The sequence below is a fragment of the Cyanistes caeruleus genome, chromosome 20 (genome assembly GCF_971803275.1).
Source record: "Cyanistes caeruleus chromosome 20, bCyaCae1.hap1.1, whole genome shotgun sequence".
Lineage (NCBI taxonomy): Eukaryota > Metazoa > Chordata > Aves > Passeriformes > Paridae > Cyanistes > Cyanistes caeruleus.
The window spans coordinates 8,745,270-8,762,398 of NC_141720.1; the positions used below are offsets into that span (position 1 = coordinate 8,745,270).

The 17,129-nt window shown below is 55.1% G+C and overlaps 1 protein-coding gene across 1 annotated transcript in view; it reads left to right on the forward strand.

The window, feature by feature from the left end:
• Positions 1–13,938, forward strand: part of LOC111937093 (carboxyl-terminal PDZ ligand of neuronal nitric oxide synthase protein-like) — a 29,263-nt gene extending 15,325 nt beyond the window's left edge. The window contains exons 3-11 of the mRNA XM_086858350.1: positions 6,191–6,283; positions 6,886–6,944; positions 8,379–8,487; positions 8,788–8,929; positions 9,285–9,445; positions 10,432–10,599; positions 11,396–11,573; positions 11,799–12,156; positions 12,261–13,938. Coding sequence (XP_086714476.1) covers positions 6,191–6,283; positions 6,886–6,944; positions 8,379–8,487; positions 8,788–8,929; positions 9,285–9,445; positions 10,432–10,599; positions 11,396–11,573; positions 11,799–12,156; positions 12,261–12,735 — 1,743 coding nt within the window. The 3' untranslated portion in view covers positions 12,736–13,938. The remainder of the gene's footprint in view (positions 1–6,190; positions 6,284–6,885; positions 6,945–8,378; positions 8,488–8,787; positions 8,930–9,284; positions 9,446–10,431; positions 10,600–11,395; positions 11,574–11,798; positions 12,157–12,260) is intronic.
• Positions 13,939–17,129: the final 3,191 nt, after the last annotated feature.

The window sequence follows — 17,129 nt, forward strand, 5'->3', positions numbered from 1 at the left end:
AATATCCTTGCTTTGTGAGTGAGAAACACACACAGAAAATACTCTATTACCTTCCCACAGCCATGCAGGGGGTCTGAGGCTTTTTTATGGAGCTCTGAGCTTGCTGCAGAGTCCTGGCTCCTGCTCTTCAGAGCTTTGTTTGAACATTGATGGACAAGGTCTAAAGCAATCCAATCTCCTAACTTGCCTCTTGTCCTACATACCAGCCTGGAGGGCAGCTAGGATATGAAACATGCACTAAACCAGGCCCTTCTCTGCAGGGCCTTGTGACACAGATGTTTTCAGGGAAATAAGGAATTACTTGAAGATATTGCAGTGTATAATTGCAGTTTCACTTCTCAGGGGTTATTTCAGGTGAATCTGACCTGCTTCTAATGAAATTAGCACTTTTTATCTGCAGTAACCTAGCAGCTTTTTCAGGTAGGGACATTTTCATGCTCCTGTTGGGCTGGGGTCCCGAGACACTACTTCATTACTGATGCTAATTAATCATCCAAGGCACTGCAGATGGAAAAGGTAATTTGTTTTCTCCTGCAAAGTGAATAGAGGTAGGGAGGAAAAGAAAACCCAACTTCCCCATGAGCTGGGTTTGGCCTGCCCTGGCAAGACAAGGACTGAAGGGCCGTGTGTGGGAAAGCTCCCTATTAAACCTGGGGACAGCAGGGAGCTCCTGGAAGTGACAGACACACAATGGAGCTTTTGTCAGAGAGGCACCAAGGGCCAGATGATGTCACCTTGTGCTGGGCTGTGAGGCTGCTTGTGCCTCTCAGGATGGAGCTCAGCAGTATTGCACTATCTCTTCCACAGGGAGGAGGCAATGAAAAGGCTGCTTTTGTCCCACCCTTTCTTAAAAGCAGGCGAAGAAGCTTTGTTCCAGGACACTGTGGTTTTTCAGAGGTGGAACAGACTAATTAAAGAGCCACTGCTAGCCCTGGGCTCCCACCAGCTCCCATCACCTGCAGGAGCCCCACTCAAGCTGTGGGTGTAACGCTGTTTCCTCCACATCCTTTTGACTGGCACAGAGAAATATCTGAACTCCACAGAGCGCCACATCCTTTGCCATGTCACCTTAAGGTGGAAAGATTGAGTTATCCTTAAGGTTTGAGACTTCAGTAGTCTGGGACCTCCAAAGGATAAGATCTGTTGAAAATGAGAAGAAGGAGGATGAAGAGGAAGGCCTGTATTACTATGTCCATCAGAATGCCTTGAAACTGGATTCCCCAGATGTCAAAGGAGCCCTGGACAAAATGCAGCTCTTTCTCTTTCTTCCCCTTACATGATCAGCCTCCAGCTGCTGCAGCCGGGGCAGCATCCTCCATCCTCACAGCCTCTGCCCAAGGTCAGCCAGGGATCCTTTGGGATGGACTGGGTTTCCTTGCTGCCCTTCCAGGGACTCCCAGAAACCCAGCAGGGCCATGATAGCACCTCAGCCCCTTCAGCTCAGTGTGTGGGGAGTGGTCTGTGGCTTCTACAGAGAGTTTGCTGGATGGTGGAAGGAGCTCATTTAAATGAGAAAAAAAAAGACTTTGAGTACGTTGCCAGCATTCTCTTTGCCTATTGTACTCCCTTTCGGTTTCTGCTTTCCAGTGGGCAGTTTTATGTTTCCAAGGATCATAAATTCTCATTTTTCCACTGGGCAGGAGGTGCACTCCTGGTCTCCACTGCTTCCTGCGTGGCTTTTGTGTCCGTGTTGCCCAGCTACTGCAGCACAGCCTCAGGCTATGCCCGGCCGCATTCCGAGCAGCCCGGCAGCGTGTGTCCCCGGCGGGCCCCGGGGGTCACAGCATCCCCACACGCTCACGCTTCCCGGGGCCACCAAGGGAAGCCCTGACCCAGAGCCGCAGGGAGGCTGCGCTGGCCGGGGCCCGCAGTGACCCCGGGAAGGTGGGAAGTGATGCTGGAGGGGAGATCAGAGGCTGGACAGCAGAGCAGCCTCAGCGCTCCGAGGTGTGGGGATGGACTCGGCTCAGCCCCTCTGGCTGGGAGACCTCCCGAGTTTTCCGGAGCAGCAGTTCCAAGGACAGCACTCCAAGCGTGGGTAGTTCAAACAGCAGCCGAGATAACACCCTGTCCTCACCCGTGTAGGTCAGCTGGTTTGAAATTAATTACATTCCTGAGCTGGAAATACTTGGATTCATCATGGCTTTAAATCCTAAAATGGGACTTGTATAATACCAGACGCTGCAGAGGGAAGGGAAGGGAAGGGAAGGGAAGGGAAGGGAAGGGAAGGGAAGGGAAGGGAAGGGAAGGGAAGGGAAGGGAAGGGAAGGGAAGGGAAGGGAAGGGAAGGGAAGGGAAGGGAAGGGAAGGGAAGGGAAGGGAAGGGAAGGGAAGGGAAGGGAAGGGAAGGGAAGGGAAGGGAAGGGAAGGGAAGGGAAGGGAAGGGAAGGGAAGGGAAGGGAAGGGAAGGGAAGGGAAGGGAAGGGAAGGGAAGGGAAGGGAAGGGTGCTTCCCCTCTTGCTGGGATGCAGCCATGTGTCAGTGGGAGCAGGGACTGGGGGTCCTGCTGGGGCAGCACTGCCCGGAGCCGGTCAGTCGGGGGGCAGAGCCCAGCTCATTCCCAGCTCCTCATTGCCATGCTCCCTGTGTCTGTCTGGAAGGCGAGGTTGGGGAAGGGGCTGGGACGGGCTATTGTTGGGGGTTGTTTATGGACACATAGATCCTGCAGCCTGCCAGGCCGGGATGGGCCGAGGGGAGGCCAGGGCAGGACAGCAGGCTGAAGGCTGCCTGGAGAATTTACAGCCACAGGAAGAAGTCACTGGTTTCCAAGCCTGTGGCATCTTCCTATGGGCATGCAAACAAGTACATACCCAGCTGTGGCTATGGGCACTGACATACTCCAGCTTCAAAAACATGCAGAGCCTCTGCTTTGATTTCCTTTAATACAACCAAAACCACCATTTGAACCGTGGCCAGGAGCATGTTCTGGCCTTGCTGCTCCTTGTTAATGAAAAAGATGCATTTTTTGGAAGCAGAGACTGCCTCCAAGACCTGCAAACTCTCTATTTTATGACAGTTTTAATTTGCATAATGAAGGCCCTGATACCTTCAGTAATTAATCACATTAAGAATTGCTTCCTTGAATAACTCTATTCATGCAGGTTGTTCCTAGTGCTGGAAACTGCACATGATTTCCAATGTGCATTAGCCCAAGTTTCATCAGCAGATGGAAGCTGGTAACTGCATGTGTAATTTATATCTGCTTGGGTGGAATTATCCAATGAAATATGCATCACACAGCACCATTAACATTTCTAGTCATACAGTCTTTAGCTCATGGGTAAGTTAATATTACATACCAGCCGTGTGTGGGATCATATGAAAGGCAAAGACTTGAACACAGGGATTTAAGAGCAGAAGTGGAAAGTATTCCAGGTCAAATACAGCAGATATATAGAATTAATGACGCTGCTAAAATAAATGAAATTAATTACCCTTTTTTGACCTGTATTATTTTATAAAATGTCCCATCTTGTCTCCATAGTTAAGAAAGCTGCCAGGCTACTGTATTGCCACTTGTAGGGGCAGCTCCAGATCCTTTAGCATCCAGAAAGCTTTTCCTCATAGGACAGCAAAAACAACAGGAGAATAACAATTGAATCATGGAAGGCAGCAGAGAGAAATGTTGCTGTGGGTTTGGATTTGTCGGTAACCTTGACAAATCTGGGGGAAAAAAATCCCATCAATTCAATAGTAAGAAAATCAGTGACCAGACTGCTGTGACAGCAGTGACAGGTCAGCCTGGAGCCTGGATGGAGGTTGGGTTATGCATGAACATTGTACAAGAGAAAGTCAGCTGTCTCAGAGTGCCTTTTTCCATGTGCTTTCCTGTCCTTACATAAATCATAGTTAATTAAAATACTGATTCCTGCTAGATAGGAAGCAATGAAATGACTGAGAGCTGTGTTCTATCTGCCTGTTCTGTGGAGAGATGGGGAGAGAGTCCAGGCCGAGCTGGTGCCATGTGAGCATGGGGCTGTGCCCTCCTCTTGGGGCACGGTGCTCTCACCCAGCTGATGTTCGTGCTTCCTGTGCTGGGACATGGGACATCCTACAGCTTCTGCTGCTTGAGAGTTCCACCCTTTAGAAAAGATTTGAGGGACCAATGTGTTTTAACTATTTCCAGGCCAAGCTGGTTCTGGCCATGGCTGGGCTGTGCCTTGGCCGTGTGCTCCAACAAGGATGCAGCAGTGGCCACGGGCTTCGTGGAGAGAGGAGAGCAAACAAACTCCTTCCTCACTGAGGCCACTGTGGTCACATCCAGCTTGTGGTGCTGCACAGCTCTGCCTGGAGCTGAAGCCCTGTACATGTCCCAGCCAGGCTGGGGTGGTGCTGTGGGGGAGCTGGCTGGAGTTCCCCGGGTTTAGAGTCTTGCCATCACTCCTGGCAGCACCCACAGATTCGCTGCTGCTGCTGCTCCTGATTGTTCCTTTCTGTCCAAGAGAGAAAGAAAAAGCATCTCTGCAAAATCCAGGCTTGGACTTTGCTTAAAGCCTTTGAGTAAAGAGCCTTTTTTGAATGTAATTGCACCCCTGTTGCTACAATGGGAAAATACACTGTATTGCTCTTTCTTGGAAAGCTCAGCTAGTATTTTCCCAGCCATTTGTGTATAAAGAAAGATAAACAGCTCTTTAGCGGGAAGAACAGTCTATCCCGGGTTTATTGACATTCATGGAGCAGACAAGGACAAACAGTTTGGTGAGCACAGCAGAGGGGGAGCAGCTGGGCTGGAGGAACTGGGCATGAGGGGTAGAGGGTGGGGAAGCCCTCTCAGGTGCTGAGCCTGGTGAGTCCATCTGCCTGGCCCCAGACCCGCAGGCGCTGCTGCATCCCCGTGGGCCCCCCGGCTGCCTGCAGGATGCACTCACCACCTCACCCTTCCTCTCACTCCTCCCCATAAATAAAAAAACGTGTACAGCTAATTTAGTTCCAGTTTCACACGCAATAGCACTATAGATAGATTTTAAAAGAGCTTGTCTGAAAGTAATAATTCATGGGGAGATCAAAAGGCTGTGGTTTAATCCGGGGTCTGTCTGATACCATAAACCTTGCAGAGTGCTAAGAATTCAATGAGCAGCATCAAAAGCCTGATAAACATGAAAGCCACCCAATTTTCTGTCAGTAAAGCTGGCAAGGCTCACAATGGGTGCTGAGGAGGGGGAAGATGTGTATCTTCTCTGCAGAGCTTGGGTGACAGAGCCACACACAGTCCTCCAACTTCAGCATCCCAAAAGAGGTGCCTGGACTCCATTAACATCTCACGTGCTCCCTGCACATCCCCAACTGTATAAAGAAATCAGAGTTCTAATTAGATGTCTAATTACATGGCCTAGGTAGATTTCAGGCTGCTTTCCATTGCCTTTTCCTCCACATCCACAAATCAGAGTTTGCACTGATTTGCCAAAGCAACGTGACAAAGTGGTGGATTTCAAACAGGGACTGAAAAAAAAATACGGAGTATCAAAATGCTGTATTTGGAAGCTGAAAATGTTGCTTAAAATGGGAGCAGGAAGGATGAGTGCTGTAAACAAAGGTCTCCAGAGTAAAGGGCTCTGCCATGCTTCTGACTGTCAGCTAAAGCAACATTTAAAAGCCAGTGTTTAATTTTTAACACAAATGGAGGTGAGCTCAGGCTGCAGACACCTGCAGGGTTTTTCTCCAGAGATCCTGATCCCACAGAGGTTAATGTGATTATGTAAATGACTGAGGTATAATTGCGTTACTGCCGCCCATCTGGCCCTCCCTGCAGCTCCTGAGTGATTTTGTATTCCCGGTGCAGCACAGTGCTGACACAAGGGCACCAGAGATGTCACTGCTTGGTGTTTGCTGCAGGTGCCACCTCCCTGTCAGACCTCTGGAGCAGAGTCCTGCTGGACAGGCATGGCCAATGCATCAGGAAAGCTCTTCCCAGATCCAAATTAACAGTCTGGATGTAGTCCAGAGGATTGAACTCCACTTGTCCTCTCCCAAGGGATGCTCCTCACAAAGCCAGGATCCTGCCTGGCATTCCAGCTACTGCACCAAGTCCTGCCCAAAACGTTTTTTTCTCAGCAGAATTAAACAAATTTCCACCTCCCTCAGCAGTTGAGATTAAACCAAAACCTGACATTTTCATGTTAGACACTGACTACCACACACTGTCCCAGATACCCCCAGTACTCCCTTAAACTTGGGTTTTTCTTCCCACCAGTACGAATTCAAAGCCAAGAACATTAAGAAGAAGAAGGTGAGCATCATCGTGTCCGTGGACGGGGTGAAGGTGATCCTGCGCAAGAAGCAGAAGGTGAGGCTGCTCTGGCCCAGGGATAGTCACACTTCTAACCAAAACTGGCCTTTTCTTAAAATACACCCAGAATTTGCATAACAAAACACTCCAGTTTCCATCCAACTAATAACAAAACCTTGCTGGAAAGAGAGTGGGAATATTACACTGAGGGAAGAGGATTTTTTTCTATCCAAAAAAAGGTATCTCTCAGGAGATACTGGTTCTTTTTCTTGCTAATCCCAGAAAGCTTTTTCCAGGCTGCCTGGTCTGAGCACCCCTCAGCTCTTTGCCCAACTGTCCTTTCCACCAAGTCACTGAATCCAGATCTGCTAAGCCCCAGCTCCAAGCCTTCTTCCCCAAATCATGTAACTCTTCTGCATATTTGATGTTATAAATTAATCTTAGGGACCATTTTCAGCCCTGAAGGCTATGATCAGATATGATAAACGATCCAAAAAAAATCTATTTTTATCTGAGATACTGTTGAAACAGCCGTGGCTCATCTAGTCACACTGCAGCCTGGACTGTGGCTTGGGACAAAAGCATTGCTCCCCAGGTTTCCTGCCCTTCAGTTTGGTGGAGTTTCACCTGATTTACTGTAATTTTGTCTCTGCTTACAGAGAAAGGAGTGGACTTGGGACGAGAGTAAGATGGTGGTGATGCACGATCCCGTGTACAGGTACATGGCAGGGGATTCAACCAGGGAGGGCCAGCCAGCCCTGGGGGATCCATGCCCTTCCTCCCACCTGCTGAGACCTTTCCACCAAGGCTTTCTAAAGGACCATCTAAAATTAACGAGGGTGCAAAGTTACTGCTACTGGAGAATCCTTTTCATACATTTTTGAGAGCAAGATGGACTGATCTCGCTTTGAAGCTGGCTCTGCTTTGAACAGGGTTAGACTGAGTGACCCTGGAGATGCTTCAACCTGGATTACTCTCTGATTCTGCCTCTGAAGACAGGCTTCCCATGGTTTTCCTTCAGAGCATGGCTCTCCCTGTGCTTCTGAAGCAGGGCCTTACTCTAAGGTGTAAGTGCTCACTTGGAATTAACCCTTACAGATGTGGCAAGAAAGCACTGACTATCCATAGCACCTTCCATGGGATATTGAAGTATTCCAGAAACCACAAGCCTCACCCAGAGGTTTCCACTGAGCATAAACCTGGTGCCTCAGGAGCTCCTGGGGATGAGAACTGACCCCAGTGATGGTGCATGGCCTGAGGACAGGTTAAGAACACAGGGTGCTCCAGGCTGTTAGATCTGCAAAGTGAATTATTGTACCAGGAGCACTGAGCCCACAGCCCCGAGAACTGGGATCCTCAACATTGGTTTTTGGGATCAGAGCCCTTAGTGAGGAGATGAGGAACAGAGGATGTGCTGATGCATTATCTGGGCCCTCTTCTCGTCTCTGGTTTTCTTTAAAGATTACTACAAGATGTGGTACATTGGCAGTAATCACTCTAATTGCAAGTTCAACACCCAAAAAATTCCAGTTACAGAAAGAGCAGAAGAAAAAAAGAATTTCAAGAACCCCTTTGGTTTCTTCTCTTAAGAGCCGAGCTCACTAGTCACATTTTCACCTAATTAGATCAAACATATATAAAAATCTTCAAAATGTTTTTGCAGTACAAGGAGGAGAGCCTGAGCAGCAGAGAGAGAAATCCTCTGAGTGCACTCAGCATCCCTGGGAGAGGCTTTTGTGCAGTGCCACCTGCCCACTGCCGAGGAGGGACCCTCTGGGTCCCAAGGGGCAGGGACAGTCAGCACCATGCAGGCGGTTCTGCCTCACTGCAGCCTGGGCAGGAGTTAATTGCTGGGGCTAAAAATAGCCACTCACTTTCCAAGACTATAGATTTTTTCGCTTTCCCACAGGATCTTTAAAAAGCTTTTGCCTACTTCAGAAACAGAAGATTTTCCATCCAGCCTGAAATGCTCTCTAAATCCATTGCCTCCTGCCTTGAAAATTGCAGGAGGGGCCATGCATCAGCACTGCCTCATTCCTCCAATCCTGGGGGCTGCAAACCAGCCCATCCTGGGGACACACAGGAGCAGAGGTGGTCTGGAGGGCAGACACTCCCCATGGTGTTTAATTCCCTTTGTCTCTCTCCCACCTAGAATTTTCTACGTCTCCCATGACTCGCAAGACCTGAAAATATTCAGTTACATCGCAAGGGATGGCGCAAACAACTCCTTCAGGTGCAATGTCTTCAAATCCAAGAAGAAGGTAGGATGCTCGTGGGGATGCACCCAGGAGGGTCAGAGGGTGCAGATCCCTGGGGAGCGACCGAGGCAGCGCCAGTGCTGGGTGTCCCCAAAACAACGCACCTGGTGCTTGTTCCCTCCTGGGCGGCGGCACATTCCTTCCACTCAGGGGTAGGAGCACCCAGATGCAGAGTGGGGAAGCGGGGGCACTGCTGGAGCAGCCAGCCCAGGAGGAGATGCAGCAGTGCGGGTGGGAAGCGGGGAAGGCTCGCGGTTCCCCCCGGCGGGGGCAGCGCGGCTGAGGGCGAGGCTTGCCCCGCAGAGCCAGGCCATGCGCGTGGTGCGCACCGTGGGACAGGCGTTCGAGGTGTGCCACAAGCTGAGCCTGCAGCACGCCCTGCAGAACGCAGACGGACAGGCCGACGGCGCCAGCGACAAATCGGCCGAGGAGCAGCCGCTGGAAGGTGGTGGAGGGCAGCGGTGCGGGGATGCTTTGGGGTGGGGACACCGAGGTGGCATCTCATGGGTGAGAGGTTTGGGTCCCTCCGGATGGGAGCATGGGGAATCTGCCCTGCCTGCCCACTCCTACTGAGCACGGGGGGGACAGGCTGAGACCCCTCATCCAGCAAGCTGAGGGTCTGCAGCCTCAGCTGCCATTCCTTCCCTCCCGCCCCTTCACAGCATGCTGAGACTTGGAGCAAGTCCTGGCCCTTGTCTCTGAGCTTCCCCCAGCCCCCAGCCCTGCGCGGGGCCCCGGCTCTTCCTGCAATCCTGAGCAGGGTAGGAAGGCTCAGATTCATGTGTCCATCTTGTTTGAAGTTCACCAGATAAAGGGCTCCAAGATCACGGATGTGGACGAGGTTGGCATCGATACTGGTGGCATCTGTGTGTCCGAAAGGGGACCCAGAGAGCTGCCAGGTGCCAGAGGGGACCTTGGCATGCTGAAACCTGGGCAAGCCTCAAAGGAAAGGAACGGCCAGGTAATGGGGGCTGGGCTGGAGGATGGTTCGAGTGCTCTGCTGCTGCTGAGGGTCCTCTGCTCAGGGTCACTGTATGGCTTGATTTGGAGGTGCTTTCATGGAGACCCCATTGCAGCCCTCCCTCCTGGCTCCCTGCTCAGGCCAGGCTGTTCAGCTCCCAGTTGACTTGCATTGTCCAGTGGGGTGGGGGCTGTGGCGCATGGCTGAGCAGGCTTCACACACCACCCAGGGTGAATTTCTGTGCCCTCAGTGCTGCTCTGCAGCGGTTGCTTTTTTGACTGTCCTGGCAGCAATCCCTGGCTCTCCTCATGCTCCAGGCCCAGGGAGCAACGTCCCCAGGAGGCCCAGCCCTGCCAGCACAGGCACCCAGGGCACGTTCAGCTCGAGCAGCAGTTCCACCTTAATGAATGGGTGCTCCACAGAGCTCTGGGAGCATTTCCCGGAGGCCTGAATGGCATCGCTTGAGCTCACACAACAGTAATGCTCACAGGGCCTGGCTGGAAACAGCTGCAGTGACATGCACTCCATGGGATTCGTTTGTGTGCCTGGAAAGGCTGGGCTTTCCTGCACATTCCTTCAGGCACTGCCCAAGCAGGGGAGGGCAGGAGCAGGAAGGGCAGTGGCCGCAGGCGCTGGCAAATGCTCCAGGCACCAGGACACCACCCAGCCTGGGCAGCCACAGCACGGAAAGGTGGTGGAGTGGTTGGGTCACTCCCTGCTGTCTCCTCCCTGGAAGACCTGGGGACCTGCCCTCCCCAGACACAGCCCAGGCAGCTCTGCCAGCTCTCTGGGAGGAGCCTCTCTGAAACGCTGTCCTGGGATCCCACAGATGCACAGAGCTGACAACCCAGGGCTGCCCCTCAACACCTCGGTGCCCCAAGCAGGGGGCTCCTCTGCTGTACTGGGGTCAGTGCCATGGGGAACCAAACTCCAGATCCCAGCCTGAGCTGGTCAGTCCGCTCACCTGCCCATTTCTTTGTGCCCAGGATGCTGAAAACTGCTCCCTCCACCTGGCCAGCTCGCAGCAGCTGCTCAGCCCGAGCAGCCCCTGCTCCTCAGCCTCCATCACCCCACTGGCCTCCCAGCACTGCCTCCAGCTGCTCCAGCAGCAGCTCCTCCAGCAGCAGCAGCAGACGCAGGTGGCTGTGGCCCAGGTACATGTCCTGCCCTCCCCTCAGGCAGCACCAGCCCTTCTCCTCCCCCTGCTCCAGCCTCCAGCCAGGCTAGGCCGACAGCAGGGCAGGTGGGAGCGGGCCGGGGCCCTGGCAGCAGTGCTGGCAGCATTCCCGGTCGCACAGCTCTCAGCAGAGTTCGCAGCATCGCTTGCAGCCTTAGCTCGCAGCATTGCTTTCAGTGCCACGTGCAGCATCGCTTGCAGCACAGCTGAGCTCCCCCAGACACGGAGCTGGCTGCTCACACAGCCCCAGGCTGCTCTAGGAGCGTTACAGGGTCCGGTAGAGCCCCCAACTCCTGTTTCACCCCATCTCATTCCGTTTTTGGAAACCATCCCACCCCCAGTCCAGCATCAGAGTGGGGAGCCCTGTGCCTCCCTGCTGGGCACCTCCCCTACGCGTTTCTCGTTACTCGGGTGGCAGCAGAACATCCCCAAACCCCCGGGATGCCGCCGCATCCGCGTCTGGACCGGCTCGGGGGGGTCGGGGGGGGTGGCGCGGCGGGGCCGGCAGGGGGCGCTGTGGCGCCGCCGGTACCGGGAGCTCCGGGAATGCTCCTCCCGTCCCGCAGCGCCCGGCCCCGCAGCATCCCGTCCCCGATCATCCCATCTGCATCATCCCGTTCTAAATCATCCCATCTGCATCATCCCGCCCGCAGCATCCCGTCCCCGATCATCCCATCTGCATCATCCCGTTCCCAATCATCCCGTTCCCAATCCCCTGTCCCCGGTCACCCTGTCAGCACCACCCTGTTCGCATCTCCTGTCCCGTCTGGCAGGTGCAGCTGCTGAAGGACCAACTGGCGGCCGAGACGGCGGCGCGGATCGAGGCGCAGGCCCGGGTGCGGCAGCTCCTGCTGACCAACCGTGACCTGCTGCAGCACGTCTCGCTGCTGGTGCGGCAGCTGACAGTGCTGGAGGCCCGGGAGGAGCACCGGGACGAGCATCGGCAGCCGGGTGAGCACGGTGACACACTCACTGGGGTGGTTTGGGTGCTGGTGTGCCCCCAGCTCCATCCCTCTGGACAATCACTGCATTCCCTGCGGTCACAGGAATCAACCGGAGTGCTCCCAGTACCATCCCCAGCAGGCTCTGGGGCATTTCTGCACGCCTCACAGTGCTGGGGAGCAGCTGGTTTGGAGATTCCAAGTTTTTCACATGCCCCTTGTCCATCTCTCACAGTTGACCACTCCTTACAAAACCTGTCTCTGGCCCAGTCCCTCTCCCTGAACCTGAAGAACCACTACAGCCTGGATGTCCACATGCCGTCCACTTCCACCCCCGCCAGCATCCTGGGCAGCCCCGTGGCCCCCGGCTCGCTGCCTTCCCTGGGCCCCAGGGACTCCTACCTCAACCTCGTCAGCCTGGACAGGGGCAGCCACGGCTACAGCAGCAAGGAGGGGGACGAGTGTCTGGCGGTGCTGGAGGGGCAGGATGGGCTCAGCCGGCGCGTGGAGGGCTCCGAGGTCAGCGACTTCGCTCTGTTCAACGGGAACAGCCGGCAGAAGGTGGATGACACAGACAGAGGGGACGAGGACAGGTAGAGTGTGCCACCTCTGTCTCCTGCCAGCTGCAGCGGGAACACCCCGAGTGCTGCAGGTGAGTACTTGTGCATCACCTCCTCTCTCTGCTTTCCCTCCGCAGACGGCAGCCACCCATTCCCAAGCTCAACCCACCACCACCCATCCTACGCAAAAGGTCAAGCAAGACCTCCCCGAGCCTGGAAGTGGAGGTGAAGTCCGAGAGTAGTGCCCACCTGAGCCTACCCAGTGCCAGCATCTCCAGCCTCACCAGCATCACTGCCAGCTCCCTCACCCTCTTGGACCCTGAGGCGAGAACTCCTGCACGGAGTGCTGCCTCCAGCACGGAGCCTGGCCCTGCCGGGACCTGCCAGCGCACTCTGGGCAAGGACAGGACTGGAGAGAGCAGGCCAATGTCCCCCTTGGCCAGCATCCATGACCCAACAGCCAGTGATACCCTGGCCAAGGAGCTGGTGGCCCTGGGCACCCCCACGGACAGCTCACTGCCCTTCTCCCCTGCTGATGACACCTGCTTGCACATCAGCTTCTCTGAAGATGAGCTGGACACTGCTGTGGGGCCCAGCAGAGTCCCCTCTTAGTGGGACCACAGTATGTGGTGGCTGGTGGCTGGCAGCCCCAGCCCACAACCCTGTGCTGGGACTGGGGGTCCCTGTGCCCAGGCTACAAGACAGGTTCCTTTCCTGTCTCTGTCCCACATAACAGCTTTCCCCACCCCACAGGATGGGACTGGCCAGCCCTGCCTCAGTCTGCACCAGCTCACACTGCTGTCACACTGCCATCCTGTCCCTGCTCACACAGCCAGGGATGCTCACAGCAGAGAATTCCCAGGGAGCTGAAGGGTGGAAGCCCTGGGCAGGGCATGGCACAGCAATGTGGGACAAGAGGCTGTTCTGTTTCATCAGTGCCACCCATGGCAGCCTGAGCAGGGCCACACAGCACAGCCATGGTGTCACTCCCCTGCCCAGCTGCCTGAGGTGTGTCCCAGTGTGTGCCACCACGCTGGGTCTCTCCAGGGCTGCCAGTGTCCACCAGCCCTACGCTGTGCCCAGCCCTGCTTTGGGGACAGCATCCCCACCACTGTGTCCCCATGCAGTGATGCCACCACTGCCTCCATAGGTGCCTTCTCCCACTCCCTAGCACCCACTGCCTACACAGGTTGGGCCACCCCTCTGAGGCCACTGATGGGTGCAGGGTTGGCCCTGGGAGCCTGCAGCAGTGGGGGGTGACCTCCTAAGGAAGGGTGCACCCCATGTCCTGGGGTCAGGGCAGAGAGCCCTCCCATGCCCCTGAGCTGCTGGTGGCTGCAGGCAGGAGGCTGCTCCTTGCGCAGATTTTAGGGTGTTTGGGTCTGGTCTTAGAAATCTGAGTGTCCTGGGAGGAGTTAAGGTTTAAGGAAGAAGCTGATGGTGGGGTGAAGGGCAGGTTCTGTGGAGGAACCGAGGTGATGCTCATCCACCTTGGTTGTTTGTCAGAGGGTGTTTGGAAAGTGTTGGAGAGTTGAGTTGGGAAGTGTCAAGCAGAAATGGAAACTTGGAGCAGCCGTGCTGCCTGTCCCTGGCATGGTGCTGCTCCTGTGGGGAGAGGGGGGTGACAAGACCTGCACCCAGAGCCTGCCATGGCAGTGACAGAACTGGGAGGGAGCTGGGGACCGGGCCAGGGGTTGTAAAGCTCGGCTGGGCTGTCCCATAGTGCGGTAGCGACAGCCCAGCCCCTCCATAGGATGCTGCGATTTGGTAATGGACTTTTAAAGAAAAAATAAAGGTGTCAGATTTGCAGAGCCAGTGCTGTGTCTCTGCCCTGTGGGGCCCTCACACAGGGGATTCTGAGCCTGTGGGGTGAACTGTGAACTCCTGGGTATTCCCAAAGAGAAAAGATTCCTGCTGGGAACGACAGCTGAGCCCCTGAGCTGCTCCCTGAGCAGCCCCTGCCAGGATGGGTACCAGCAGGCAGGACTCTGCTCCCCACTCTGCTCCTTCTGCTCTTTCCTCGTCCCATTTCTACTCCTGAAATAAATTCTGGCCCCAGCACACAGGATGGAGGGTGGGAGAATGCAGATGGCAAAGCCAGGTGGGATGGGACCAGTGGCATGCCAGAGCACTGGGATCCCAAGGGCTGCCTGCAGCCAGGATGGGCAAGAGACCCCTGGCATCTGCAGACTCCTGACCCTTGCAAAGTGAGGAAGGAAATCCAGGGGCAATTCAGCACAGATGGTCCAGGATGGCCAAGGACCCTGTGAGATTGTTCCCCCATGCAGGTTGGGAGGCCCAAATGGAGGGACCCAGCACCCAGAACCTCTGTGGGGTCTCAGGGCCACTCTCCATCCCTCCATGGAGTGAGTGCAGCCTCCAGCATGGCAGAGTGGGGAGCAGGGAGCCCCTTCCCCAGGCCCACTGCACACATCTGCTGGGGGGCTGCCTGTGTGGGGAGGGGGCACTTCCAGCCCAGAGCCTTATTATGCTTCCTTCATGGGAAGAAACTTTTTCCTTTGCTGTCTGCTAAGCTGCTAGCAATCATCAGGCAGGCAGGTGGTAAAGATTCATATCCATCAAACAATGCCATTTAGTTTGTAACCTGTGACTAAATCTGGTGTTAGCTTTAATTTCAGAGTCTGCTTTAGGGCTCGCTTGTTAATCTCTATGCAAAGCAGATGAAATGAATATGCAGCATTTTGGATGTAATTGTACGGCTTCAATTCAGCACTATAATTTTCCAAACAGGATCTTGCAATCAAGCTTCTATTCATTAGTGTATAAACAATTTAGTTTCTCAGCTCTCCAGTATGCCAATCATCTCAATGGAGTGAGCATCTCCGACAGAAAGAGGAGGAAAGTTTCCTTTGTGTAACAGAGGTAAAAGTTGCTCCATACTTCAGACAATTCCCGCCCAGCAGATCCAGACCATTCCAACAGAAGTGGACGGTTCCTCGTGCCCCCACAACACTGACCAGCTGCAAACACCACTCAGGGGGGTGATGCTCCAGTGATCTCCCAACTCTTGTAGCCCCAGGCCCTTCAGGAATCCTGTGTGTGAGACCGCAGCGGATCCCACGGCACCAGGCTGCCTGGAAAGGTGTAAACATGCAGCACCTCAGCACACCCCAGTGCTGCTCAGGGCTCCCCGGGTGCCCATGACCCTGGGGAGCGAGCGGCCACCCCAGCCCAAGCCCCCTCCACGTCCCCATCCCCCCGACACCGCACACCCCACGCCAGCTCAGCTTTCCTGGCCCGCGCCACAGGACAGAGCCCTGGGGACATCCCACACCTGGGGCCAGTGGCAGCTCTTCCATGGAGGACAATGCCGGGGTGACACAGGAGTGGGTGGGGGGCAGGTGTTGATCTCCGGGGCTCAGCACCCTCATGGCTGGTGCTTTCCTCAGCGGGGACCCGAGGGTGCGTGCGGCCCCCGCCCGCATCCCCATCCCTGCGCACCCATCGCCCTCCTGGGAGGTGAGGAGGGACCAGCCCAGAGCCGCCACAAAGGGAAGCGCCGTCGGCGGAGCCGCTCAGCGCGATCTCCGTTTCCAAATGAATATCGACAGCGCTAATTACAGGCCGCCATGCAGACAGCTTATTAGCTTGTCACAAAAAGACGGTATTGAACTGGGAGCCCGCGGTATTCACGGAGCGCAGCAAGACGCTCCCCAGACAGCACAGCGAACCAGGCAGGCGAACAACCTCCAGCAAAACTAATTACTTCCTGATTGTCTACGGCCACCCACTGGGTATAATAGTATAGACTAAATTTGGCATATACATAACTAAGCACTCGGCACCAATTTGGTGTACAATAATCATCTTCTGTGTTGCATAATTAAAATCTGATCACTTGGAATAATTATTTCATATTCCCAGTATCGGGTGAAGATTGCATAATGTGGCAGAAGTGTGAGCCTGGCAGTGGAACGTTGCACGTCCACAGGCGTGAGCCCCCCGGGAAGGACAATCCCGGCTGCAGGCACGGTGAGAGCCCCGCTCGGCCCCGGCTGCCTCGGCCGCGGCCCTGCGGGCGAGGGGCTGTGCTGCCGGTCAGCGGAGGAGCTGCCATCACCTTCTCCCCGCTGTCCCCAGCGGGAGCCGGTGCCAAACACGGCCCCGGTGGGGCAGGACTGTACCCGGCAGGACAGGCTGTCCTGCTGTCCCCACGCAAACACTCTCCCCATTGACCTTTCCAGCCTGGCTGCTGCCCCGCTGCCCGCCCGGCCGGGATGCTCATCGCCCGACTCCATTGTGCTCGTGCATCTGCTAAAGGCATTTGGAAAGACACGGCAATAAAATATAAAAATCAAGTGGAACGTGTGTGTCTAATCCATTAACTTCCTCCGGCGGCTCCCCGGGGACCCGGTGAGGAGCAGAAAGAATACGTGGATATTGCACGCGCCCTGGCACCTTGTCCCCGGGCCAGCCCCGCCGCTGGCCGCTGCCACGGGCTCATAAATCACTGCGGGCGACAGCGTTTCACAGCTCGCTTCCCAGCCAGGATATGGCCATTCCTGCTGATTACACGGCCGGCGCGCGGGGGAAGCTGCATCTCCCACTTCCAGGAAGGGAGGATCCGCAAGGAAAAAGCATTGATAAAAAGAAGAACGAAATCAGCTTTGTTCACGTTGCGAATCTCCCATTGTTCCTGCTGCGGCCGTCAGCCCTCGCTGGAGAAAGTATTTCCTCAGCGATAAATCTCCTGGGCTCCTTGCAGCCCTCGCCTTGGCACCAGACTCTCCTCAGCTTGTTTTGAAAGAAAAAGCACTTTTGGCTACAAGCCCCCTGTGAGGTGCACAGGGCAATTCATGGGGTGAGTTTATGGGGTGAGGGACAGCCCTGGGGCAGGGGACAGTGGCTTGGCACTCATCCCAGGGGTCTCTGGCCCATGTCCCCAGTCAGGGCCACACCAGGGGGACATGCACTGCTGCTCCCAAAAGCTCCACTCCCATCCCGCAGCGCACGGCACGAGCCAGGGAAAGTGAGTCTGACCGGGG